Source organism: Pan paniscus, chromosome 20, assembly GCF_029289425.2.
Source record: "Pan paniscus chromosome 20, NHGRI_mPanPan1-v2.0_pri, whole genome shotgun sequence".
In the NCBI taxonomy this organism is placed as follows: Eukaryota; Metazoa; Chordata; class Mammalia; order Primates; family Hominidae; genus Pan; species Pan paniscus.
This window is the reverse complement of record NC_073269.2, coordinates 56,414,364-56,439,538: the sequence shown is the minus strand read 5'-3', so window position 1 is coordinate 56,439,538 and position 25,175 is coordinate 56,414,364. Positions and strand designations below refer to the sequence as shown.

Genomic DNA, 25,175 nt, shown 5'->3' with positions numbered 1-25,175 from the left:
GCCTGACCAACACCATGAAACCCCATCTCTACTAAAAAAAATACAAAAAAAATTAGCCAGGCGTGGTGGTACGTGCCTGTAATCCCAGCTACTTGGGAGGCTGAGACAGAAGAATCACTTGAACCCAGGAGGCGGAGGTTGCAGTGAGCCGAGAACGCGCCACTGCACTCCAGCCTGGCAACAGAGTAAGACTCCGTCTCAAAATAAATAAATAAATAAACAAATAAATAAAAATAAAAAAATTAAAAAGAGTGAGACAGGAGGCTAGGCACGGTGGCTCATGCCAGTAATCCCAGCATTTTGGAAGGCTGAGGCAGGCAGATCACGATGTCAGGAGATCGAGACCATCCTGGCCAACATGGTGAAACCCCATCTCAACTAAAAATACAAAAATTAGCTGGGCGTGGTGGCACGTGCCTGTAATCCCAACTACTTGGGAGGCTGAGGCAGGAGAATCTCTTGAACCAAGGAGTCGGAGGTTGCAGTGAGCCGAGATCGCGCCACTGCACTCCAGCCTACCGACAGACTGAAACTCTATCTCAAAAAAAAAAAAAAAAAAAAAAAAAAGCGAGACAGGAATAACACAGGGTAGTCACAGGAGAATAGAAAATTCCAGGCAGCAGTTTCACATGACTAGCAAAAGGAAACTGTTGAAATAGTTGCAGCAGGTGGGGGCTGATAAGACTCTTGAAAACCCTAGGTGTGGACCAACCTGGCTAAGACACATTGGACCCAACAAGGCCCTACATATGACCTAGGTCTCACCTAGGACCTCGTTATATGCTCATTAACATAAACACACACCCACCAGCACCAGGACGGTTACAGGAACACCCATATTTGGTGTAAAAGTGGGTGGCACCACAGTTCTCAAAAATCTCCTTTTTCTAGGAATCTTCATGAATATTCCACTCCTTGATTAAAGAAATTCATAGTACATACCTGTAGTCCCAGCTACTCAGGAGACTGAGGCAGGAGAATCGCTGGAACCCGTGAGGCGGAGGTTGCAGTGAGCCAAGATCATGCCACTGCACTCCAGCCTGGGGACAGAGCAAGACTGTCTCAAAAAAAAAAGAGAGAAACCCATTAAGGTAGCAGCCCCAACCCCCCCCTGCAGGAGACTCTCTCTGGAGTCCACCTGTACTCCTCTTTGTTGAGTGTGTACTTTTCACTTTGCAATACATCTTTGTACTTTCAGTATTTTCCCACTTGTCCTCAAGTTCCTTCCCGAGATGGTGTCAAGAGCCTGGACATTGGCTGGGGTGGAGGTCCCACACCAGCATATGGGGACTTCCCCTAGCCCATCGGGATCACGAGTATGACCTTGTTGCCTTACTCTTATGACTAAATGAGGTAAAAGCATAAACAGGGTGGGTTTCAAATGAGGTGCCTGATATGGTGGAACTGTATTTATACTTTATTTATTTATTTATTTATTTTTTAAAGATAAGATCTCACTCTGTCGCCCAGGCTGGAGTGCAGTGGTGCCATCTTGGCTTACTGCAGCCCTGACCTCCTGGGCTCAGGTGATCCTCCCACCTCAGCCTCCAGAGTATGTGGGACCACAGGCATGAGCCACCACACCCAGCTAAGTTTTTACATTTTTGGTAGAGATGGGGTTTCGCCACGTTGCCTAGGCTGTTCTTGAACTCATGGACTCAGGCGATCTGCCCACCTTGGCCTCCCAAAGTGCCGGGATTACAGGCATGAGCCTCTCATCCAGCCTGTATTGATTCTTGTGGCTGTTAAAGTAGTTTCTAAGTTTCCACTGTTAGAAAAGTGCAAGAGTCCTGAAATAGGCTGAAGAGGAATTACAACACTTTTGGGACGAGTCACATTGCACTCAGTCTCGGTTGACCTACTGGTAAATAGGATAAATCGTTCTTCCTTTTTTCTTTGAGTTTTGCTCTTGTCACCCAGGCTAGAGTGCAGTGGCCCAATCTTGGTTCACTGCAACTTCTGCCTCCCGGGTTCAAGTTATTCTCCTGCCTCAGCCTCCTGAGTAGCTGGGATCACGGGTGCACGCCACCATGCCCGGCTAATTTTTGTGTTTTTAGTAGAGACGGGGTTTCACCGTGTTGGGCAGGCTGGTTTCAAACTCCTGACATCAAGTGATCCACCCACCTCGGCCTCCCAAAGTGCTGGGATTACAGGCATGAGCCACTGTGCCCGGCTTTGTTCTTATTTATTTGAGACAGAGTTTACTCTAGTACAGTGGCGTGATCTCGGCTCACGGCAACCTCTGCCTGCCGGGTTCACGCCATTCTCCTGCCTCAGCCTCCCGAGTAGCTGGGACTACAGGCACCTGCCACCACGCCCGGCTAATTTTTTGTATTTTTAATAGAGACAGGGTTTCATCATGTTGGCCAGGCTGGTCTCGAACTCCCGACCTCAGGCAATCCACCCCCTCGGCCTCTCAAAGTGCAGGAATTACAGGAGTGAGCTGCCGTGCCCGGCCTCTTGTTCTTATTTCTTATGAAGGGTATGAGGATCCCGGAAGCGCAGTGCCTGGCATACAGAAGCATTCGGTCACTGGCAGTTTTGTTGTCTGAAGGTAGCTGTGGACCAAGGTTCTCATTTGTAAGTAACCCAATATTCTCTAATTTTTTTGGTAATAGCTTTATTGAGATTTGGTTCACATACCAAACAATTCAGCACTTTTAAGTACAATTTAATGGTTTTTAGCAAGTTCACAGGGTTGTGCAACCACCACCATAACCAATTTTAGAACATTTTGGTCACTCCACAAAGAAACCCCATTCCCATAAGCAGATATACCCGTTGGCCACGGTGGCTCACACCTGTAATCCCAGCACTTTGGAAGGCCAAGGAGGGCAGATCACAAGGTCAAGAGATTGAGACCATCCTAGCCAACAAGGCGAAACCCCGTCTCTACAAAAATACAAAAATTAGCCGAGTATGGTGGCAGGCACCTGAAATCCCAGCTACTCAAGAGGCTGAGGCAGGAGAATCGCTTGAACCCAGGAGGCAGAGGTTGCAGTGAGCCTAGATCACGCCACTGCCCTCCAGCCTGGCAACAGACCTAGACTCCATCTCAAACAAACAAAAAACAGTTATACCCAATTCTCCCACCCTTTTCTTCCAGCTTGAGGCAGCCATTAATCTATATCTGGCTGAGTGAGGTGGCTCATGCCTGTAACCCCAGCACTTCGGGAGGCCGATGCTGGAGGATTGTTTGAGCCCAGGAGTTTGAGACCAATCTGGGCAACATAGGGAGACACCCCCACCCCCATCTCTACAAAAAATTAAAAACTAAGCCATGCAGGGTAGCGAATGCCTCTTGTCCCAGCTACTCAGGAGGCTGAGATGGGAGGATCACTTGTGCCCAGGAGGTTGAGGTTGCAGTGAGCCATAATGGTACCACTGCACTCCAGCCTGGGTGACAAAGCAAGGCTCTGTTTCAAAAAAAAAAAAAATTATATGACTTTATGGAATTTTCCTATTCTAGACATTTCCTATAAATGGATCGTTGGAATATGTAGCTCTTTGTGACTGGCATCCTCACTGGGCATAACGTTTTCTAGGTTCATCTACTTTGTAGAATGTATCAGTACTTCATTTCTGTTTATGGCACAGTAATAGTCCATGGTATGGATATACCACCTTTTACCTACCCATTCGCCAGTTAATGGACAGGTGGGATGTTTCTATTCTTGGCTGCAACGCTGCTATGAACATTCATGTACAAGTTTTTGTGTAGACATATGTTCTCATTTCACCTTGGAGTGGGATTGCTGGGTCATGCAGTAACTCTATGTTTAACTTTTTGTTTTGTTTTGTTTTGAGACAGTGTCTCACTCTGCTACCTAGGCTGGAGTGGGGTGGCGTGGTCACAGCTCACTGCAGCCATGACCTCCTGGGCTAAGTGATCCTGCCATCTCAGTCTCCAGAGTAGCTGGGACTACAAGCATGCGCTAGCAAGCCCAGGTAATTCTTTTGTAGAGACAGACTCACTATGTTCCCCAGGCTGGTCTGGAACTCCTGGGCTCAAGCAATCCTCCCACCTCAGCCTGCCAACGTGCTGGGATGACACGTGTAAGCCACCATGCCCGGCCTATGTTTAATATTTTGAGTAGGCCAGGTGCAGTGGCTCATGCCTGTAATCCCAACACTTTGGGAGGCCAAGGCGGGCAGATCACCTGAGGTCAGGAGTTCGAGACCAGCATGGCCAACATGGCAAAACTCCGTCTCTACTAAAATTACAAAAATTGGCAGGAGAATCGCTTGAACCTGGGGGTTCGGAGGTTGCAGTAAGCCGAGATCACAGCCACTGCACTCCAGCCTGAACAGAGCGAGATTCTGCCTCAAAAAAAAAAAAAAAAAAAACAACTAATGCGAGACCTCGGGAAGCTGCGATATAACATCATAGAGGGAACGCAGGTCCGAACTTGAGGCCTTGTGGGGTCTGATGTGGCCCACAGTGGCTGAGAGTCACCCAAAGGGTCCCCCACTCTTGGACACACAACTGGACTACATTTCCGGGTCGTCCTTGCAGCCAGGAGCAACCACGTGACAGATTCCCACCAATGGAACAGGGGCAAAAGTAATCCTGGCAAAGACGATGCGAGGCATCTGGGCTGATTACTTGGTGTCTGCAGCTTCAAGAACCAGGTTCAATTCCCCTCCAAGTGCACCTGGGCTGCCTCCTCTTAATCTTGCTGCACCGCAGCACCCCCTCCCCAACCCCGTAAAATGTGGGCGATAATTCCTTTCTTACAAGGTTAGTAAATAAAATGACGGGTTTAAAAATCTGGCAATCCTTTACCTAATCACTTCCTGAGGGGATTCGGGAAAGATTGTGTTGGGCGATTCTGGAAACTGTGCTCCTCTGATGGTGGAGGCCCACCCGGTCACAACCCCCTGAGAGACAAGACATGGGGAGATCCAGGTCCCATTGGCCGGGCCGTGTTCGGCAGGAGATCTCCCAGTACGCTTGGGCAGGGGAGTCAGGGAGGAAGCCTGTTCTGCTCCTTTTCCCGTGGGGTGCAGAGAGCGAGCAAGTCGGCATTCCAGGCGGTGGGAACTGCTAGGGCGGAAGCAGGAAAGCTGGAGAGAGCCTGGTGTTCCAGGGGTCCAGCTCTAGAAACGGGTGGCGGCTGGGGAATCTTGGCTGGGAAAACAGGCCCACACCTCCACCTTGTGGCCAATTGGGAATTTGCAGGCACGGCCTCTCAAACTACTTAAGGGCGCTTGGGTGAAGTTGGATGGGGTGCTGCAGACGGAAAGCGTGCGGGGCGAGTTGAAGGGGCCCAGATCGAGTGCTCTGACTGAGAAAACAAAGGGGGGTGGTGACAGTTATCAGGGACACGTTCGGCTGCTTCAGGAAAATCCCCCAGAGCAAGGAGTGCACAAAGTGGATCTTTACCATTATTTATGTATTTATTTATTTCTATTGAGACAGTGTCTCACTCTGTCACCTGGGATGGAGTGCAGTGGCGTAATGACGGCTCACTGCAGCTTCAGCCTCCTGGGCTCAAGTGATCCTCCAGCCTCACCTTCCCCAGTAGCTGGGACTACAGGAGTGTGCCATTATGCCCAGATAATTTTTACATTTTTTTTGTACAGACAGGGTCTCCCTTTGTTGCCCAGGCTGGTCTCCAACTCCCAGGCGCAAGCGATCCTCCTGCCTCAGCCTTCCAAAGGGCTGGGATGACACCCCCAGCCTCCCAAACGCACCCCCACCGCACCTAGCCTTTCTTTTGTTTCTTTTTTTTTTTTTTTTTTTTTGAGAGGGAGTCTTGCTCTGTCGCCCAGACTGGAGTGTAGCAGCGCGATCTTGGCTCACTGCAACTTCCGCCTCCCAGGTTCAAGTGATTCTCCTGCCTCGGCCTTCCGAGTAGCTGGGATTACAGGCGCTGACCACCACGCCTGGCTAATTTTTGTATTTTTAGTAGAGACAGGGTTTCACCATGTTGGCCAGACTGGCCTCGAACTCCTGACCTCAAGTGATCCGCCTGCCTCAGCCTCCTAAAGTGCTGGGATTACAGGCGTGAGCTACCGCATCCAGCCGATTTCTAAGGGTTTTGACTCCAGTCCCTGGCTCACTGACTGTATCTCTGGACCCACCTGGGACCTGAGGTAACTTGATGACCTGAAGGGAAGGATGCAAGCATGGCTGCCTTTGGAACCTGCTAGTTTTAGAGCCCAAGGGCCTTGAGCAAACATAAGCAGTAGGCAGGTAGGTCGTGGTTACAGGAGGCCATGGGCAGGACCCAGCGCAATCCCAGTGATAGTAGGCATGGGGTGTTTGTGTCACCCCACTCCCAGCTCCAGGTAGCTCAGCAGAGAGAGAGAGAGAGAAAGAGAGAGAGGGAGAGAGAGACTGACTGTTTGAGAGAAAGCAAGGGAAGAGAGCAAGAGTCTCTGCCTGGTAATCCAGATAAATCTTCTGGATCTTATCCAAGACCACTAAGATAGTACCTCTATGAGTTTGCAAGAACCACAGCATTAATGGGCTTGGGGAGCCCCCTAATGCAGACATGGCTTAGATCACAACACCCAAGTACTTTTGAATACCTGGAAAGCCTCCCCAAAAAGGACAGGTACAAACAAGCCTTGTCTGCAAAGACTACAATAAATACCTAACATGGCCAGGCATGGTGGCTCATGTCTAATCCCAGCATTTTGGGAGGCTGAAGCAGGAAGATCACCTGAGGTCAGGAGTTTGAGACCAGGCTAGACAACATGGTGAAACCCTGTCTGTTCTAAAAATACAAAAATTAGCTGGGTGTAGGCTGGGTGCGGTGGCTCATGCCTGTAATCCCAGCACTTTGGGAGGCCGAGGCAGGTGGATCACCTGAGGTCAGGAGTTCGAGACCAGCCTGACCAATATGATGAAACCCTGTCTTTACTAAAAATACAAAAACTAGCTGGCATGCGCCTATAATCCCAGCTACTTGGGAGGCTGAGACAGGAGAATCGCTTGAACTCAGGAGGCAGAGGTTGCAGTGAGCCAAGATGGCGCCATTACACTCCAGCCTAGGCAATAAGAGTGAAACTCCATCTCAAAAAAAAAAAAAAAAAAATAGCCAGGGTGGTATCGGGTGCCTGTAGTCCCAGCTACTCGGGAGGCTGAGGCAGAATTACTTGCACCTGGGAGGCAGAGGTTGCAGTGAGCTGAGATCACACCATTGCACTGCAGCTTGGGCAACAAGAGCAAAACTCCATCTAAATAAATAAATAAATAACTCGTCAATGCCCAGCCACCAATGAACATCTATAAGCATCAAGGCCATCCAGAATAAATGACCTTACCAAACAAATCAAATAAGCCACCAAGGACCAATCCTTGAAGAAACAGAGATATGTGACCTTTCCGACAAAGAATTTAAAATAGCTGTTTTGAGGAAACTCAAAGAAATTCAAGCTAACACACAGAAGGAATTCAGATTCCATCACATAAATTTAACAAAGAGATTGAAATAATTGAGAATCAGCTGGGTGCAGTGGCTCACGCCTGTAATCCCAGCACTTTAGGAGGCTGAGGCGGGCGGATCACCTGAGGTCGGGAGTTCTAGACCAGCCTGACCAACATGGAGAAACCCTGTCTCTACTAAAACTACAAAATTAGTGGGGCGTGGTTGCGCATGCCTGTAATCCCAGCCTGGGCAACAAGAGTGAAACTCGGTCTCAAAAAAAAAAAACCAAAAAACAAAAACAAAAACAAACAAACAAAAAACAATACCCAATGATCTGTTGTCAACAAGAAACATACTTCACCTACAAATAAAACAGTAAGAGACTGGGTCCTGAAATGCGGGCCCACTTCACATGTGAGGGCAGGTGTCTAATCATGTCCTTTCTCCCTTCCCCCAGGCCCTTCACAGATACCTGCTGGTCTCTCCCACTTGGCCAAGGAAACACTTGTGGTTAATAAGTCTCAGAAAAGTTATGTGAAAGTTAAAAGTAAAACTGACAGCAGCTGAAGGATGGGGGGTGGGAGGTGGTGACAGTGGAGGAGACCCCACCACCACTGCCACCCAAGTAGGGAGTGAGGAGCACCAGGAGCACAGGATGCTACTTCTGCCAACCCTACAAAAATACTCTGCACAAATCTTCAAAAAACATCCTTGTCCCACTGCGTCACCTGCGGACAGATTTCATGTCCTGGTCTCCTTCTAAACCTGGAGGTGGGGCATGAACAGGGTGGAGTCACAGGGGAAAGAAAATGAGGCCCCAGGACTCCTGGGTTCACACCCAGGTCCCCAGCGATGTCTCCACCACCGCTGCTGCAACCCCTGCTGCTGCTGCTGCCTCTGCTGAATGTGGAGCCTGCCGGGGCCACACTGATCCGGTATGGTGACCCCATCTACCACCCCCAACCTTAGGAGGGATTCTCTGCCTCTTGCCCTTTAAGTCTAGGACTCCCAGTTCAGTGATCCCCAAACTTGGCACCCAGGATCCCTAGAGCTTCTTTCTCAGCTTCCCAGATCTCTAAACCAGGCTGTCACCCCTAAGGGCTCCACTCTGACATCTCTTAAGACCAGATTTCTTTTTTCTGAGATGGAGTCTCACTCTGTTGCCCAGGCTGGAGTGCAATGGCATGATCTCAGCTCACTGAAACCTCTGCCTCCTGGTTTCAAGCGATTCTCCTGCCTCAGCTTCCCAAGTAGCTGGGATTACAGGCTCGCGCCACCACGCTCAGCTAATTTTTGTATTTTTAGTAGAGATGGGGTTTCACCATGTTGGCCAGGCTGGTCTGGAACCCCTGACCTTGTGATCCGCTCACCTCGGCCTCCCAAAGTGCTGGGATTACAGGCATGAGCCACCGAGCCTGGCTGACCAGAGCCCTTTTTATTATTATTATTATTATTATTATTATTATTATTATTATTATTATTTGAGACAGAGTCTTGCTCTGTCACCCAGGCTGGAGTGCAGTGGGGCGATCTCAGCTCACTGCAACCTCTGCCTCCCGGGTTCAAGTGATTCTCCTGCCTCAGCCTCCCAAGTAGCTGGGACTACAGGCACATGCCACCACGCCCGGCTAATTTTTGTATTTTTAGTAGAGATGGGGTTTCGCCATGTTTGCCAGGCTGGTCTTGAACTCCTGACCTCAAGTGATCTTTCCGCCTCAGCCTCCAAAAGTGCTGTGGTTACAGCTGTGAGCCCCCACGTCCGGTCCCAGAGCCCTTTTAAGTCCCAGATCTTACAACACTGAGACTCTAGATTGAGGACCCCTCCCCCTCCTCTCAGGACTTTTTTTTTTTTTTTTTTGAGACTGAGTCTCACTCTGTTGCCCAGGCTGGAGTGCAGTGGTGCAATCTCGGCTCACTGCAAGCTCTGTCCCCTGGGTTCACATCATTCTCCTGCCTCAGCCTCCCAAGCAGCTGGGACTACAGGCGCCCGCCACCACGCCCGGCTAATTTTTTGTATTTTTAGTAGAGATGGGGTTTCACGGTGTTAGCCAGGATGGTCTTGATCTCCTGACCTCGTGATCCACCCACCTCAGCCTCGCAAAGTGCTGGGATTACAGGCATGAGCCACTGCGCCTGGCCTTTTTTTTTTTTTTTTTTGAGACGGAGTCTTGCCCTGTCGCCCAGGCTGGAGTGCAATGGTGCGATCTCAGCTCACTGCAACCTCCACCTCCCAGGTTCACACCATTCTCCTGCCTCTGAAAGTGCTGGGATTACAGGCGTGAGTCACCATGCCCGGCTAATTTTTTTTGTATCTTTAGTAGAGACGAGGTTTCACCATGTTGGCCAAGCTGGTCTCGAACTCCTGACTTCGTGATCTGCCTGCCTCAGCCTCCCAAAGTGCTGGGATTACAGGCGTGAGCCACTGCGCCTGGCCAGGACATGTTTTTGAGAGGTCTCTGCAGACCCCACTATGAGCTCTGATGATTAGGTACTGTGGTTTCCAGACCTGTGACACACTCCTCCCATCTTCGAGCCCCAGATATGTGACATTTAAACTGAGACTCCCCCACATCACGCCCATCAAACTGGCCTGAAGAAGTCATGTTTTTGGCCAGAGACATGGCTCACACCTGTAACCCAGCACTTTGGAAGTCCAAGGTGGGAAGCTTGTTTGAGGCCAAGAGTTTTGAGACCAGCCTGGGCAACATGGCCAGACTCCACCTCTACAAAAAATACAAAAATTAGCTCAGTGTGGTGGTGCACACCCATGGTCCCAGCTATTCAGGAGGGTGAGGAAGGAGGATTGCTTGAGCCCAGTAGTTCAAGGGGGCAGTGGGCTATGATCCTGCTACTGCACTCCAGGCTGGGCAACAGGGTGACACCTTGTCTAAAAAAAAAATTAATAAATAAAATAAAATAAAATAAAAAGCCAGGTGTGGTGGTGTGCCCATAGTCTCAGCTACTCCAGAGGCTGAGGTGGGAGAATCACTTGAGCCCTGGAGATCAAGGCTGCAGTGAGCCCTGACTGCACTACTGCACTCCAGCCTGGGTGACAGAGGGAGACCCTGTTTCAAATAAAAAGTTTAAAAGAAGAAAAAGAAATCCAATCTTGGGGACCCTATGCAAGAAGTCTTCCCACTACCTTACCTCTGATGTCCCCTCCCCGCCCCCATCTCTCTTTTTCTCCTCTCTTGTCTTCATTCCCTGGAACTCTTGGTAGGGGGAGGGGTGTACACTTCCAGGAAGAGTTTTCCCCACTTCACATTCTCGTGCCTCTCAAAGACTGACTCATGGGGGGTGACGGGAAAGGTGTGAGTGATGTGACAAGTGCTTCAAGGAGTGACTAAAGGCAGGAACGAAGATATTACCGCACATGGTGCTTGTTAACCTGCTTTTTGAACCTAATGTCTCATGGCCATTTTCTAAGTCAATGCAAAGAAAAGTGAGTCTCCAAATGTTGTATCAACAGCATTGTCATGACCTGGGAACTTGTTAGAAATCCAAATTCTCGGCCCCATCCTAGACCTACTTAATTAGCAACTAAGATACCTGAATTGTAATTGGCCCTCTAAGTCAAGGGTTGCAAACACTCAGCTTAAGGGCCAAATCCTGTTTGCCTCCTGCTTTTGCAAATACAGTTTAAAGGAACCCGGACAGGGCATAGTGGCTCTCCTCTGTAATCCCAGCACTTTGGGAGGCTGAGGCCAGGAGTTTGAGATCAGCACGGGCAACACAGCAAGACAATTAAGATTTGATGCTTACATTTTTCTCCTCAAGGGTGGGGAAAATAGTCCCTAACCTCACGAACTGAAGCATGCAGGGGCCACCACCCAAGGGCTTTTGCAAAGGTTAGGTTTTCTGTTAGGGTCTTGGGAAATCTTTAAGAATGTCAATTCCTTGGGAATAGCTTATTTTAAGGGATTTGGACATGGAAAGGTCTGTTTGGGATGGTTTGCTCTTGTAAAGTCTTTGGGGATATTTGTCATCATGGCATCTTTGATGGGCTTTTCTGGAGGTTGTTATTGCAGGGTTTCTGGTACTGACTACTATTGTAGTGCCTTGGAGATGTTGAATTTGTCATCATATCCTATTTGGGTAAGTCTATTTAGAGGGTCTCCAAGAAGGGCAGCTTCCTGTCAATATCCTCTTTCCCTACAGGATCCCTCTTCATCGAGTCCAACCTGGACGCAGGACCCTGAACCTACTGAGGGGATGGAGAGAACCAGCAGAGCTCCCCAAGTTGGGGGCCCCATCCCCTGGGGACAAGACCATCTTCGTACCTCTCTCGAACTACAGGGATGTGAGTCACAGCCCCACACAGCCCTCACCCCTGCGCCCTTGAGCCAAACTCTTCGTTTACTCTCCTCTTTTGCTATCAGGTGCAGTATTTTGGGGAAATTGGGCTGGGAACGCCTCCACAAAACTTCACTGTTGCCTTTGACACTGGCTCCTCCAATCTCTGGGTCCCGTCCAGGAGATGCCACTTCTTCAGTGTGCCCTGCTGTGAGCTTCTATGCGGGAGAATAAGGCTGAATGGGGGTGAAGGGAGGAGGCGGGGCTGGACCTCAGCTTCTCAGAGGCTTTTGAGGAACTGTTCTTTTATCATGCCCTCACAGGTCAGAAAGTCAAAGGGGCAGTAGGCACTGGGGAGATTCCCTCCCCCATGACACCTTTCTGACCTCTAACCTAGGGTTACACCACCGATTTGATCCCAAAGCCTCTAGCTCCTTCCAGGCCAATGGGACCAAGTTTGCCATTCAATATGGAACTGGGCGGGTAGATGGAATCCTGAGCGAGGACAAGCTGACTGTGAGTGGCCTTTGACTCTCAGAAGTCTTGAACCTGGGAGAACCCCATTGTCTAAGATCATCTGGCTTAGGAAGAGGCTCGAGGAGGAGCTTCCCAAGCCAATGGATGGGGCTTTTCAAGTGGGGAGGAGGGCCTGCCTTTCAGAGTGAAGGGATGGTGCGTCACAAGGACGGGGAGGGGCTTCCTGGGTGAAGAGGTGGGGCTTCTCAAGCAGGGAGGAGGAGCTTCCTGGGTGAAGAGGTGGGGCTTCTCGAGCAGGGGAGGAGCTTCTTGGGTGAAGAGGTGGGGCTTCTCGAGCAGGGAGGAGGAGCTTCCTGGGTGAAGAGGTGGGGCTTCTCGAGCAGGGGAGGAGCTTCTTGGGTGAAGAGGTGGGGCTTCTCGAGCAGGGAGGAGGAGCTTCCTGGGTGAAGAGGTGGGGCTTCTCAAGCAGGGAGGAGGAGCTTCCTGGGTGAAGAGGTGGGGCTTCTCAAGCAGGGAGGAGGAGCTTCCTGGGTGAAGAGGTGGGGCTTCTCGAGCAGGGAGGAGGAGCTTCCTGGGTGAAGAGGTGGGGCTTCTCAAGCAGGGAGGAGGAGCTTCCTGGGTGAAGAGGTGGGGCTTCTCAAGCAGGGGGGAGGAGCTTCCTGGGTGAAGAGGTGGGGCTTCTCGAGCAGGGGAGGAGCTTCCTGGGTGAAGAGGTGGGGCTTCTCAAGGAGAAGAAAGGGGTTCCTGGGTGAAGGGGTGGGGCTTCTCAAGAGGCATAGTTTCCTAGAAAGTTGGGGCTTGCATCCAGAAGTCCCCAGACCTAGGATTAATGCCTTGGTTTGGGAGACCTCAGGACATGTGGTTATTGTCCTCCCAAAAGTAACTGGTCACATCTCAATCTACCCCTAGATTGGTGGAATCAAGGGTGCATCAGTGATTTTCGGGGAGGCTCTCTGGGAGCCCAGCCTGGTCTTCGCTTTTGCCCATTTTGATGGGATATTGGGCCTCGGTTTTCCCATTCTGTCTGTGGAAGGAGTTCGGCCCCCGATGGATGTACTGGTGGAGCAGGGGCTATTGGAGAAGCCTGTCTTCTCCTTTTACCTCAACAGGTACTGGGAAGTGTGCACCTATCTATGAGTCCTGTCCCCAAGAAGGAAGAGAGTCTTCCTTCAGGAAGTCACTGACCCAATGCAGGAATTCTCACTCTCAGAGTCACCCACTTACACTGTCCATTCAGGAAGTCAGCCATTCAATACAAGAAGTTGCATCCTCCATGCAGGAAGTCACCTGCCCTATAAAGAAACACCTCAACCCTATTCGAAGTCCCAGAGCTTAAATGACAACTTAAGACATACAAAGGAAACCCACCATCAGTTCAGAATGCTCCATGTTTCAAAATCAAACTAGGAAATTCCATGCCCCACCCAACCAAATACTCAGGAGCTTTCTCTTCCTCACAAAGAATGCTCAAATCCCATTTGAGAACACTGACCAGAAGTCAGGAATTGCCCGATTGAATCCAGGAAGTCTCACCCACCTGCTAGGAAGTTCAACATTATGCTCAGAAGTCCCACCCAACATCCAAGAAGTTTCCAAGAAGTCTCCACTTTCCCTCCCAGAGGCCTGTCACACACAGTCAGAAAATCCTATGCCCACTCAGTTACCCTGACATCCAACCCACTCTAGCAGTTCTACCAACCACGTAGTAGATCCTGCTCTCCTCCACCTTCCAGGAAGTCTCCATCCCTGTTCCCATCGCTCTCAGCCAACTCAGGAAGTCTAACACCTCTCTAGATATCACAACAGGCAATTCAGAAATTCTCTTCTCCTACTCAGGAAGCCACCCCACCCCTGCACAAGTCACACCTTCAAGAGCCAATTCCAAGACACCACTGCTCTGCTTGGTTACTATGATATTCAGCTCAGGAAATTCCCCAAAACTCTACCTTCCACAGCCAAATGAAGTCTCGTCTTCACTTCAGGAAGTTCTAGCTTCCACCAAGAAAAGCATCATGCTTTTCTTGCCTGGCTTCCAGTCCCAACATCTAGGCCCTTCCTGCATCCCATTACCCCGTAGGAACTCCAGAAACAACCCAGTTGGTGGGAAGTGCCATTCCTGGCAATACCTAGGGCTGAGGGAGGGCCAGTGACACTGACATCTACACTGTCTACACTCTGCCCCTGCAGGGACCCTGAAGAGCCTGATGGAGGAGAGCTGGTCCTGGGGGGCTCAGACCCGGCACACTACATCCCACCCCTCACCTTCGTGCCAGTCACGGTCCCTGCCTACTGGCAGATCCACATGGAGCGGTGAGGGACTTGGTCTCCTGGCTCTGGAGCTGGAGGCTGGGGGCCTGGACTCCTAGGACCCTGCCTCTGATGACTGCCTCCTTCCCCCTCAGTGTGAAGGTGGGCCCAGGGCTGACTCTCTGTGCCCAGGGCTGTGCTGCCATCCTGGATACGGGCACGTCCCTCATCACAGGACCCACTGAGGAGATCCGGGCCCTGCATGCAGCCATTGGGGGAATCCCCTTGCTGGCTGGGGAGGTGAGGTCCCAGTCTGGTGGGTACGGGCTGGGAAGGCTGATGGCAGTTTGACAGTGAACATCAAAGGGCCTGAGGGTGGGAGGCAAGTATTTAAGGGGCATTCCAGGGCAGCAGGCACTGGACTTCGTGACAGTCTGGAGGGTGGTGGAGGAATTGAGGACACTTTCCACGTGTCTACACTGCAACTCTGCGGATGGTGGCCGGGTGGAGGGAGACGATCATGCAGGTTTGCTTGGGACTGCGTAAGTCTAGGCGGCAGGGCCTCTGCACACAGGACGCTGAGTACCCAGGTGCTCAATAGGGAAATTACCCTATGGCACTGGGGAGCCACGGAAGGGACTGAACAGAGCAGGAATCTCATCTTCACTAGTTCCTCTTCTCCCCCAGTACATCATCCTGTGCTCGGAAATCCCAAAGCTCCCCGCAGTCTCCTTCCTTCTTGGGGGGGTCTGGTTTAACCTCACGGCCCATGATTACGTCATCCAGGTAGGTGGCCATCACCATGACGCCATAGTGACGTCATATGACGGTTTGAGAGGGTAGAGCTGAGAGACGTCACTAGGAAGGGAAGGGGCCACAGAAACATTTCTTGTCCCTGTGATGGCAGTTTGTTGGCGAACATCAAAGAACCCGAGGGTGGGGGGGATGGACGGGCTCCCAGGCAAATGGCCGTCCTTGTGGCCGCGACACCCAGTTGTCGTCTTGTTGCCTTGCAGACTACTCGAAATGGCGTCCGCCTCTGCTTGTCCGGTTTCCAGGCCCTGGATGTCCCTCCGCCTGCAGGGCCCTTCTGGATCCTCGGTGACGTCTTCTTGGGGACGTATGTGGCCGTCTTCGACCGCGGGGACATGAAGAGCAGCGCCCGGGTGGGCCTGGCGCGCGCTCGCACTCGCGGAGCGGACCTGGGATGGGGAGAGACTGCGCAGGCGCAGTTCCCCGGGTGACGCCCAAGTGAAGCGCATGCGCAGCGGGTGGTCGCGGAGGTCCTGCTACCCAGTAAAAATCCACTATTTCCATTGAGCGAACCTGCCTGGGTTGCTTCTTTTCAGAGCGTACTTTTTAACGAGAAAGCTTTGTGACCGGGCGCGGTGTCTCACGCCCGTAATCCCAGAACTTTGGGAGGTCGAGGCGGGTGGATCACCTGAGGTCAGGAGTTCGAGACCAACCTGGCCAACATGGTGAAACCCTGTCTCTACTAAAAATACAAAAAAAAATTATCCGGGAGTGGTGGCGCATGCCTGTAATCCCAGCTACTCGGGAGGCTGAGGCAGGCGAATGGCTTGAACTTGGGAGGCCGAGGTTGCAGTGAGCCGAGACCGCACCATTGCACTCCAGCCTGGGCAACAACGAAACTCCATCTCAAAAAAAATAATAGAAAACTTTGTGCCTGTACCCATGGAGTTGAGGAAGAGGGAGGCGAAGAGTATCACCCCTTTTCTCCAGGACGCACCCTGGCGAGGGGTTTTTGTAATACGAGTCCCATGAAGCCCCTCGCCTACGCTACCTTCCGTCAAAAGCTCCCGGCGCCGTGGAGCATCACGGTCGTTGTAATCCACGCCGTGGTCACGCCCTGACGGGGGCGGGCGCAGCCACAACATGGGTGGGAGGCGACAGGTTGCGACGGCAGCGACAGGTGGCAGTGGGGGTTGGCCGTAATTGGTAAGGGTTTACCAGTTCCTGTTCAAGGGGGCAAGGATACCATTCCCCCGGATCTCATCTCCTGTTTCTCCTCTCTCCCTCCGGATTCCTAGACCCCTGGGGAGCTCGAGGCCCCCGGGTTCGGGGAGCGGTGCTGCCCCACCCGCTGAGGTGACGTCACTCTCCCCTCTTGCTACCCAGAACTAAAGGATTCGACAAAACGACCGGTCGAAAAATCTGGCAATCCTTTAATCGCATCCCGAGGCTTCTGGAAGAATTGTGTTGAGCGATTCTGGGGACCCCGAAAAGAGTCAGGCCTGAGCCCCATCTCGAGAGTGTGCTGCTCTGATGGTGGAGGCCGACCTGATCACAAACCGCTAAACTACTAAACACGGGGAGATTCAGGTCCGAGTAAGCTCGGGCAGGAGAGTCAGGGAGGAAGCCTCTGTTCTGCTCCTTTTCCCGTGGGATGCAGAGAGCGAGCAAGTCGGCATTCCAGGCGGTGGGAACCGCTAGGGCGGAAGCAGGGAAGCTAGAAAGAGCCTGGTGTTCCAGGGGTCCAGCTCTAGAAACGGGTGGCGGCTGGGGAATCTTGGCTGGGAAAACAGGCCCACACCTCCACCTTGTGGCCAATTGGGAATTTGCAGGCACGGCCTCTCAGAAACTACTTAAGGGCGCTTTGGGTGAAGTTGGATGGGGTGCTGCAAACGGAAAGCATGAGGGGCGAGTTGAAAGGGCCCAGATCGAGTGCTCTGACTGAGAAAACAAAGCGGGGGTGGTGGTGGTGGTGGTGAGAGTTATCATAGAGACACTGTCCACTGTTTCAGAAAAATTCCCCAGAGCAAGGAGTGCACAAAGTGGATCTTTACTATTATTATTATTATTTTATTATTGTTATTATTATTGAGACAGGGACTCACTCACTCTGTCGCCCAAGCTGGAGTGCAGTGGCGCGGTAATGGCTCACTGTAGCCTCGAACTCCCCGGAGAAAGCGATCCTCCTGCCTCAGCCTCATGTGTAGCCGGGACCACAGGCGTGGGCCACCATGCTTGACTAATTTTTAAATATTTTGTGGAGATTTTTTTTTTTTTTGAGAGGGAGTTTTGCTCTTGTTGCCCAGGCTGGAGTGCAGTGGCACCATCTCGGCTCACTGCAACCTCCGCCTCCTGGGTTCCAGCGATTCTCCTGCCTCAACCTCCCGAGTAGCTGGGATTACAGGCATGTGCCACCACGCCCGGCTAATTTTTGTATTTTTAGTAGGGACGGGGTTTCTCTATGTTGGTCAGGCCAGTCTTGAACTCCAGACCTCAGGTGGTCCGCCCGCCTTGGCCTCCCAAAGTGCTGGGATTACAGGCGTGAGCCACCACGCCCGGTGGAGACGGGGTTTTGCCATGTTGCCTTGGTCATTATTTATTATTCACTATGTGCCAGGCTCTGTCCTAGGTGCTGGGGACACAGTGGAGAATTAAACAGATGAAGATCTTTGCCCTCATAGGAATTAAACTCGAATGGGGAAATAGGCATTAAGATAGGAAGCAAATTACCAACACTGTGGGCTGAAGAGTGGCCCCCAAAATATATTCACACCTCAACCCCTGGGGTTGTGAATACTACCTTATATGAGGAAAGGGATTTAGCAGATGTAATCAAATGAAGGAGTTTGAGAACAGAGATTATCCTGGGTCATCCAGGTGGACCCTAAATGTCATCACAAGGGTCCTTATAAGAGGGAGGCAGAGGGAGATTGATTCAGAAGTTCATGTGAAGACGGAAGCAAGATGCCAGGATGCTGGCTTTGAAGAAGGGAGAAGGGGCTCCTGCAGAGCTCCTCTAGAAGGTGGGGAAGGCAAGGACGTGGATTCTGCTCTAGAGCCTCCGGAGGGGACACAGCACTGCAAACATGGCAGTCTCAGCACTGAAATCATTTCGGGCTTCTGATTTCCATAATTGTAGGACAGTGAATGTGTGATTGAGTGATTGACTTTGTTGCCCAGGCTGGAGTGCAGTGGCACAATCATGGCTCACTACAGCCTCCACCTCCCAGGCTCAAGTGATCCTCCTGCCTCAGCCTCCCAGGTAACTGGGACCACAGGCATGCACCACTACGCCCAGATAATTTAATTGTTTTTTTTTTCCTAGAGACAGAGTCTCCCTTTGTTGCCCAGGCTGGTCTCCAACTCCTGGGCTCAAGCAGTCCTCCTGCCTCAGCCTCCTGAAATGCTGGGGTTACAGGCATGAGGCACCCACCTGGCCTTTTCTTTATAAATTACCCAGCCTCAGGTATTCCTTTATTGCAATGCAAAATGGACTAATACAGATGATATGGAACAGATGCACAGAAAATATCTATAAGGACTATGATGGTTCATACTGTCAACTTGATTGGATTGAAGGATACAAAGTATTGATCCTGGGTGTCATGAGGGTGTTGCCAAAAGAGATTAACATTTGAGGAGGGGAACATCGCACACTGGGGCCTGTTGGGGGCTGGGGGACAAAGGGGGAGGAGAACATTAGGACAAATACCTAATGCATGCGGGGGTTAAAACCTAGATGACGGGTTGATAGGTGCAGCAAACCACCATGGTACACGTTTACCCATGTAATAAACCTGCATGTTCTGCACATGTATCCCAGAACTTAAAGTAAAATAAAATAAAATCAAACAAACAAACAAACAAAAAAACATTTGAGTCAGTGGGCTGGAAAAGGCAGACCCACCCTTAATCTGGACGGGCACAATCTAGTCAGCTGCCATTGTGGCTAGAATATAAGCAGGCAGAAAAATGTGAAAAGAGAGACGGGCCTAGCCTCCCAGCCTCCATCTTTCTCCCGTGCTGGATGCTTCCTGCCCTCGAACATCGGACTCCAAGTTCTTCAGTTTTGGAACTCAGACTGGCTCTCCTTGCTCCGCAATGTGCAGACGGCCTATTGTGGGACCCTTGCGATTGTGTGAGTCAATACTTAATAAACTCCCATATATATATACGGCCTTGGGAGGCCGAGGTGGGCAGGTCACGAGGTCAGGAGTTCGAGACCAGCCTGGACAACATGATGAAACCCCATCTCTACTAAAAATACAAAAATTAGCTGGGTGTTGTGGCAGACGCCTGTAATCCCAGCTACTCGGGAGACTGAGGCAGGAGAATCGCTTGAACCCGGGAGGCAGAGGTTGCAGTGAGCCAAGATCACGCCATTGCACTCCAGCCTGGGCAACAAGAGCAAAACTCCATCTCAAAAAAAAAAAAAAAAAAGGACGGGGAGCAATCTATGTAGAGAATCAGTTCTGGAAGTAGTGTTACATTTGTATTCTGAAACACTAAGTAGCTGTTTAAAACCTGTTTAAAAGAATGGGTATGTGAAGTATATGCACTGAAGAATACTGTTGTCTGCAACTTATTTTGAAATCAAGAAAATGAGATGGGCTGAGGAATGAATACAGCAAGGTTTCTCAACCTTGACACTATTGACATTTGGGAACCAGATTATTAGTTTATTTTCTGCTCCATCACCCAGGCTGGAGTGCAGTAGCACAATCACTGCTGACTGCATCTGCAAGCTGCCGGGCTCATGCAATCCTCCCACCTCAGCCTACACAGCAGATGGGACCACAGGTACATGGCACCATGCCTGGCTAAGTTTTACTTTTTTTTTTTTTTGAGACGGAGTTTCACTCTTGTTGCCCAGGCCGGAGTGCAATGGTGTGATCTCGGCTCACTTCAACCTCTGCCTCCTGGGTTCAAGTGATTCTCCTGCCTCAGCCTCCCGAGTAGCTGGGACTACAGGCATGTGTCACCATGCCCGGCTAATTTTGTATTTTTAGTATAGATGGGGTTTCTCCATGTTGGTCAGGCTGGTCTCGAACTCTCGACCTCAGGTGATCTGCCCGCCTCAGCCTCTCAAAGTGCTGGGATTACAGGCATGAGCCACCACGCCTGGCCTTTGTTTTGTTTTTTTGAGATGGAGTCTCGCTCTGTTGCTCAGGCTGGAGTGCAGTGGCATGATCTCTGCTCACTGCAACCTCTGCCTCTGCAAGCATTTCTCCTGCGTCAGCCTCCCAAGCAGCTGGGATTACAGGCGCACACCATCACGCCCAGCTAATTTTTGTATTTTTGTAGAGATGGGGTTTCACCATGTTGGACAGGCTGGTCTTGAACTCCTGACCTCAAGTGATCTGCCCGCCTCAGCCTCCGAAAGTGCTGGGATTACAGGCCTGAGCCACCACGCCTGGCCTCAGACTCATGTGTTTTACTGTAGATAAGTTATGTCAATTTTTTCCTGAAGTCCAGGGAATATGGTTAAGTTAAAAACAATCACTTGCAGATCAATAATTACAGCAGCTTTTATTTACTAAAACAAACAGGCAAATACCAAAAACAAAAAACAAAAAAAAATGTGCATGCTGATATTGACATGCAAATCTATCCTAGAAAGCCAAAGAGCTTGAATAGGGTTTCTCAGACATCTTTGTGGCTCCATGATCAGTGAAAATTTTTTATTGTATTTTATTGTATTTATTTATTTATTTATTTATTTTGAGACAGAGTCTCACATTGTCGCCCGGACTGGAGTGCAGTCGCGAGATCTCGGCTCACTGCAACTTCCTCCTCCCGGGTTCACGGAATTCTCCTGCCTCATCCTCCTGAGTAGCTGGGATTACAGGTGCCCGCTACCACACCTGGGTAATTTTTTGTATTTTTAGTAGAGATGGGGTTTCACTAAGTTGGCCAGGCTGGTCTTGAACTCCTGATTTCATGATCCGCCCACCTTGGCCTCCCAAAGTGCTGGGATTACAGGTGTGAGCCACTGCGCCCAGCCGATCAGTGAATTTGTTTAAAAATGCAGATTCTTGGGTCTCATCCTAGGCCTCCCAAACTAGAATAGCTGAGGGTGGTGCCCAGGAATCTGCATTTTAACTAGATTTCTTACGCTTGTTAAAAATTGAGAAGCTTAATCTGGGAGAAGAGGGACTGGCGAACAGAGAGACAGTGCAAATTATTTTTATATGTTTTAGATGATGATGGGGCTATGGGTGGTTTTTATTTGTGTGTGTGTATGTCTGTTTCAGTATTTTCCAAATAAAACAGTAAGAGAGTGTCTAGAGAGGGGCTGGAGCAAGATGGCCAAATATAAGTTTCCACCAATCATTTCCTCTTCAGGAATACCACATTTAACAACAATCTACAGGAAAAAAGCACCTTCATACGAACTAAAAATCAGGTGAGCATTTACAATACCTGGTTTTAACTCCATATTGCTGAGGACACACTGAAGAGGGTAGGAGGGCAGTCTTTAGTTGCCAATTCCAGCCATCCTCCATCCCTGGCAGTAGCTGTATGGCACAGAGAGAAGCTGTGTGTTTGGGAGAGAGAGAGTGCAGTGATTTTGAGACTTTGCATTGAACTCAGTGCTGCCCTGTCACAGTGGAAAGCAAAACTGCCCTGAACTCAGCAGACTGTCTGCTCCTGGAGTGAGCATTTTAGACCAGCCCAAGCCAGAGGAGAATCGCCCATCCCAACAGTCGGAATGTGAGGTTTGGCAAGCCACACCACTGTTGGCTAAAGTGCTCTGGGGTCCTAAATAAACTTGAAAGGCAGTCTAGGTCATGAGGACTGCAACTCCTAGGCAAGTCCTGGTGCTGAGCTGGACTCAAAGCCATTGGATTTGGGGGCCACATGACCTACTAAGACACCAACCTCGGCAGCTAAGGGGCCACTTGTGCCACTCCTTTCCCAAATCCAGGTAGCATACCTTGTGGCTCCAAAAAAGACCCCTTTTCTTCTGTTTAAGGAGAGGAGAGGAAAGAGTAAAGGGGACTTTGTCTTGCATCTTGGATACCAGCTCAGACACAGTAGGATGGGACACGAGTCAGAGTCATGAGCCTCCCATTCCAGGACTTAGCTTCCAGATGACATTTCTAGACACACCTTGGGCAAGAAGGGAACCAGCTACCTTGAAGGGAAGGATCCAGTCCTGGCAGGCTCTATCACCTGCTGACTCGAGAGCCGTTGGGCCCTGAATAACAAGCAGTGATGCCAGCTACTACATGCTATTGGCCTTCAGTGAGACTCTGAGACATGCTGTCTTCAGGTGAGACCCACCACATTCCCAGCTGTGGTGGCTACAGTGAGGGACTCTTTCTGCTTGAGAAACGCAGAGGGAAAAGTAAAAGGAACTTTGTCTTTCAGCTCAGGTACCAGCTCAGACACAGTGGAGGAGAAGTGGGATCTTGGAATCCCTGATGCCAGATCTTGGCTCTAGGATGGCATTTCTAGAAATTCCCTGGGCCAGAGGGGAGCCCACTGCCCTGAGGGGTGAGTCCTAGGCCTGGCAGCATTCACTAGAAGCTGACTGAAGAGTCCTCGGGCCTTGAGTGAACTTTGGCAGAAGCCTGGCAGTACTCCCCTTGAGCCTATGGTTGTGGTAACCATGGGGTGAGGCACCTCTGCCTGTGGCAAAGGGAGGGAAGAGTGGGAAAGACAGTGTCTTGTGATTTTTTTTTTTTTTTTTTTTGAGACAGAGTTTCACTCTTCTTGCCCAGGCTGTAGTGCAATGGTGCGATCTTGGCTCACCACAACTTCTGCCTCCCAAGTTCAAGCAGTTCTCCTTCCTCGGCCTCCTGAGTAGCTGGGATTACAGGCATGCACCACCATGCCCAGCTAATATTGTATTTTTAGTAGAGACGGAGTTTCACCATGTTGGACAGGCTGGTCTCAAACCCTTGACCTCAGGTGATCCACTCGCCTCAGTCTCCCAAAGTGCTGGGATTACAGGGATGAGCCACCACACCCGGCTGAGCGTCTTGTGATTTGAGAGCCAGTTCAGCCACAGTAGAACAAGACACCAGGTAGATTTCTAAGGTTTTTGACTCCAGTCCCTGGCTTACTGACTGCATTTCTGGACCCACCCAGAGCTTTGGGAAACTTGCTGCCCTGACGAAAAGGATATAAGCCTGGCTGCATTTGGAACCTGCTGGTTTTAGAGCCCTAGGGCCTTAAGCAAATATAGCCAGCAGCCAGGTAGCGGTTATAGTGGGCTTTGGTCGAGACCCAGTGCAGTCCCAGTGCTACTGGCCACAGTGGTGCTTGTGTCACCCTATCCCCACCTCCAGGTAGCTCAGCTCCCTTTGTTTGGGAGAAAGTAAAAGAAGAGAACAAGAGCCTCTGCCTGGTAATCCAGATAATTCTTCTGGATTTTATCCAAGACCACTAAGGCAGTACCTCTATGAGTCTGCAAGAACCGTAGCAGACCGGGTGTGGTGGCTCACACCTGTAATCCCAACACTCTGGGAGGCTGAGGTGAATGGATCACTTGAGGCCCAGAGTTTGAGACCAGCCTGGCCAACATGATGAAACCTAGTCTCTGCTAAAATCACAAAGATTAGCCAGGCGTGGTGGCACACACCTGTAATCCCAGCTGCTTGGGAGGCTGAGGCATGAGAATCACTTGAACCTGAGAGGCAGAGGTTGCAGTGAGCTGAGATCATGACACTGCACTCCAGCCTGGGTGACAGAGTGAGACTCTGTCTCAAAAAAACAAAACAAACAAAAACCACAGCATTAATAGGCTTGGGAGGCCCCCTGATGCAGATATGGCTTAGATCACAATCCTCAAGTCCTTTTGAATACCTGGAAAGCCTTCCCAAGAAGGACAGGTACAAACAAGTCTACATGCTGCCTACCGACCTCAGAGTTCCGGGAAGGTGGAGCGAATGAGTCGGACTATCAAAAATAGTTTAAGGAAAGTATGTCAAGAGACAAGATTAAAATGGATACAGGCCCTTCCTATGGTATTTTTTAAAATAAGTGCACCCCCTCTAAGAAAACAGGACACTCCCCTTATGAAATATTATATCATAGGCCTCCTCCTATGCCGCGGGGGCTTCTGGGTACTCCCCAAGAGTTGGGTGAAATTGAATTGCAGCGACAGCTACAGGCCTTGGGGAAAATTACCGAGACAATCTCAACTTGGGTAAATGAGGTGCCCGGTCAGCTTATTCTCCCCAGTTCACCCTTTTTCTCCAGGTGACCGCGTGTGGATCAAGGACTGGAACGTAGCTCCCTTAGGGCCACAGTGGAAGGGACCCCAGACCGTTATCCTGACCACTCCCACGGCTGTGAAGGTAGAAGGAATTCCAGCCGGGATTCCCCACAGCTGCGGAAAGCCTGCAGCCACTGGAACCTGGGAGGCCAAACCAGGCCTAGACAATCCCTGCAAAGTAACCCTGAGGAGGACGACAAGCCCTGCTCCAGTCACACCCGGAAGCTGACTGGCCTATTCGCGGCCGAAGCATGAGGAAAATCGTCGTGGGACTTACTTTCCTTATAACACGGACTTGTGTGGTAAAAGCTTCCACTGCTTCTTCCCACACAGAGGACTGCTTTCAGTGCATACCTCGGGTCACTGAGACAGGACAACAAGTTAAGACAATCTTTTTGTTCTATAGTTATCATGAAGGCCTAGGAATTCCAAAAGGAATATGTTTGTATAATAACACTCAGTACAAAGTCTGTGATCCAGGAAGTGACCAGCCCGATGTGTGCTATGACCCCTCTGAACCTCCCATTTCCACAGTTTTTGAAATAAGATTAAGGACTGAACACTGGCAGGGACTCATAAATGATACAAGTAAAGTATTAGCCAGAACAGAAGAAAAAGGGGTGCCCAAATGCATAATCTTAAGATTTGACGCTGTGCTGTCATTAATAGCAATAAGTTAGGAGCAGGATGTGGCTCTTTTAATTAGGAAAAAACTACATGACTGAAAATAAGTCCATCTGTCATGAATCAGGACTGTGTGGAAAGAATGTGGGTACCGGTCTTGTGTCATTTAGGCCACT

At 50.4% G+C, this 25,175-nt stretch overlaps 1 protein-coding gene and 1 long non-coding RNA gene across 2 annotated transcripts in view; one reads left to right on the top strand and one right to left on the bottom strand.

Annotated features, from left to right (window-relative positions):
• Positions 1-941: 941 nt before the first annotated feature.
• LOC117976995 (uncharacterized) overlaps positions 942-25,175 on the bottom strand; it is a 43,531-nt gene continuing 19,297 nt past the window's right edge. Inside the window, exons 3-4 of the long non-coding RNA XR_004667875.3 lie at positions 21,573-21,687; positions 942-1,057 (exon numbers count right to left, since the gene is read on the bottom strand). This is a non-coding gene — a long non-coding RNA (uncharacterized LOC117976995). The remainder of the gene's footprint in view (positions 1,058-21,572; positions 21,688-25,175) is intronic.
• Positions 3,729-16,212, top strand: NAPSA (napsin A aspartic peptidase). The gene is made up of 9 exons (XM_003813622.6): positions 3,729-8,314; positions 11,538-11,679; positions 11,759-11,882; positions 12,070-12,188; positions 13,059-13,258; positions 14,337-14,459; positions 14,552-14,696; positions 15,084-15,182; positions 15,413-16,212. Exons 1-9 carry the CDS (start codon positions 8,232-8,234, stop codon positions 15,638-15,640), a joined length of 1,263 nt encoding a protein of 420 aa, XP_003813670.1. The 5' UTR covers positions 3,729-8,231; the 3' UTR covers positions 15,641-16,212.

What these genes read in the sequence shown, in the direction of transcription:
- NAPSA (XM_003813622.6), top strand. Translation starts at nt 8,232, where the DNA reads ATGTCTCCACCACCGCTGCTGCAACCCCTGCTGCTGCTGCTGCCTCTG. An exon ending in CTTCTTCAGTGTGCCCTGCT is followed by an intron (nt 11,883 to 12,069) that starts GTGAGCTTCTAT and finishes CCTCTAACCTAG; the next exon opens with GGTTACACCACCGATTTGAT. An exon ending in CCCATGATTACGTCATCCAG is followed by an intron (nt 15,183 to 15,412) that starts GTAGGTGGCCAT and finishes GTTGCCTTGCAG; the next exon opens with ACTACTCGAAATGGCGTCCG.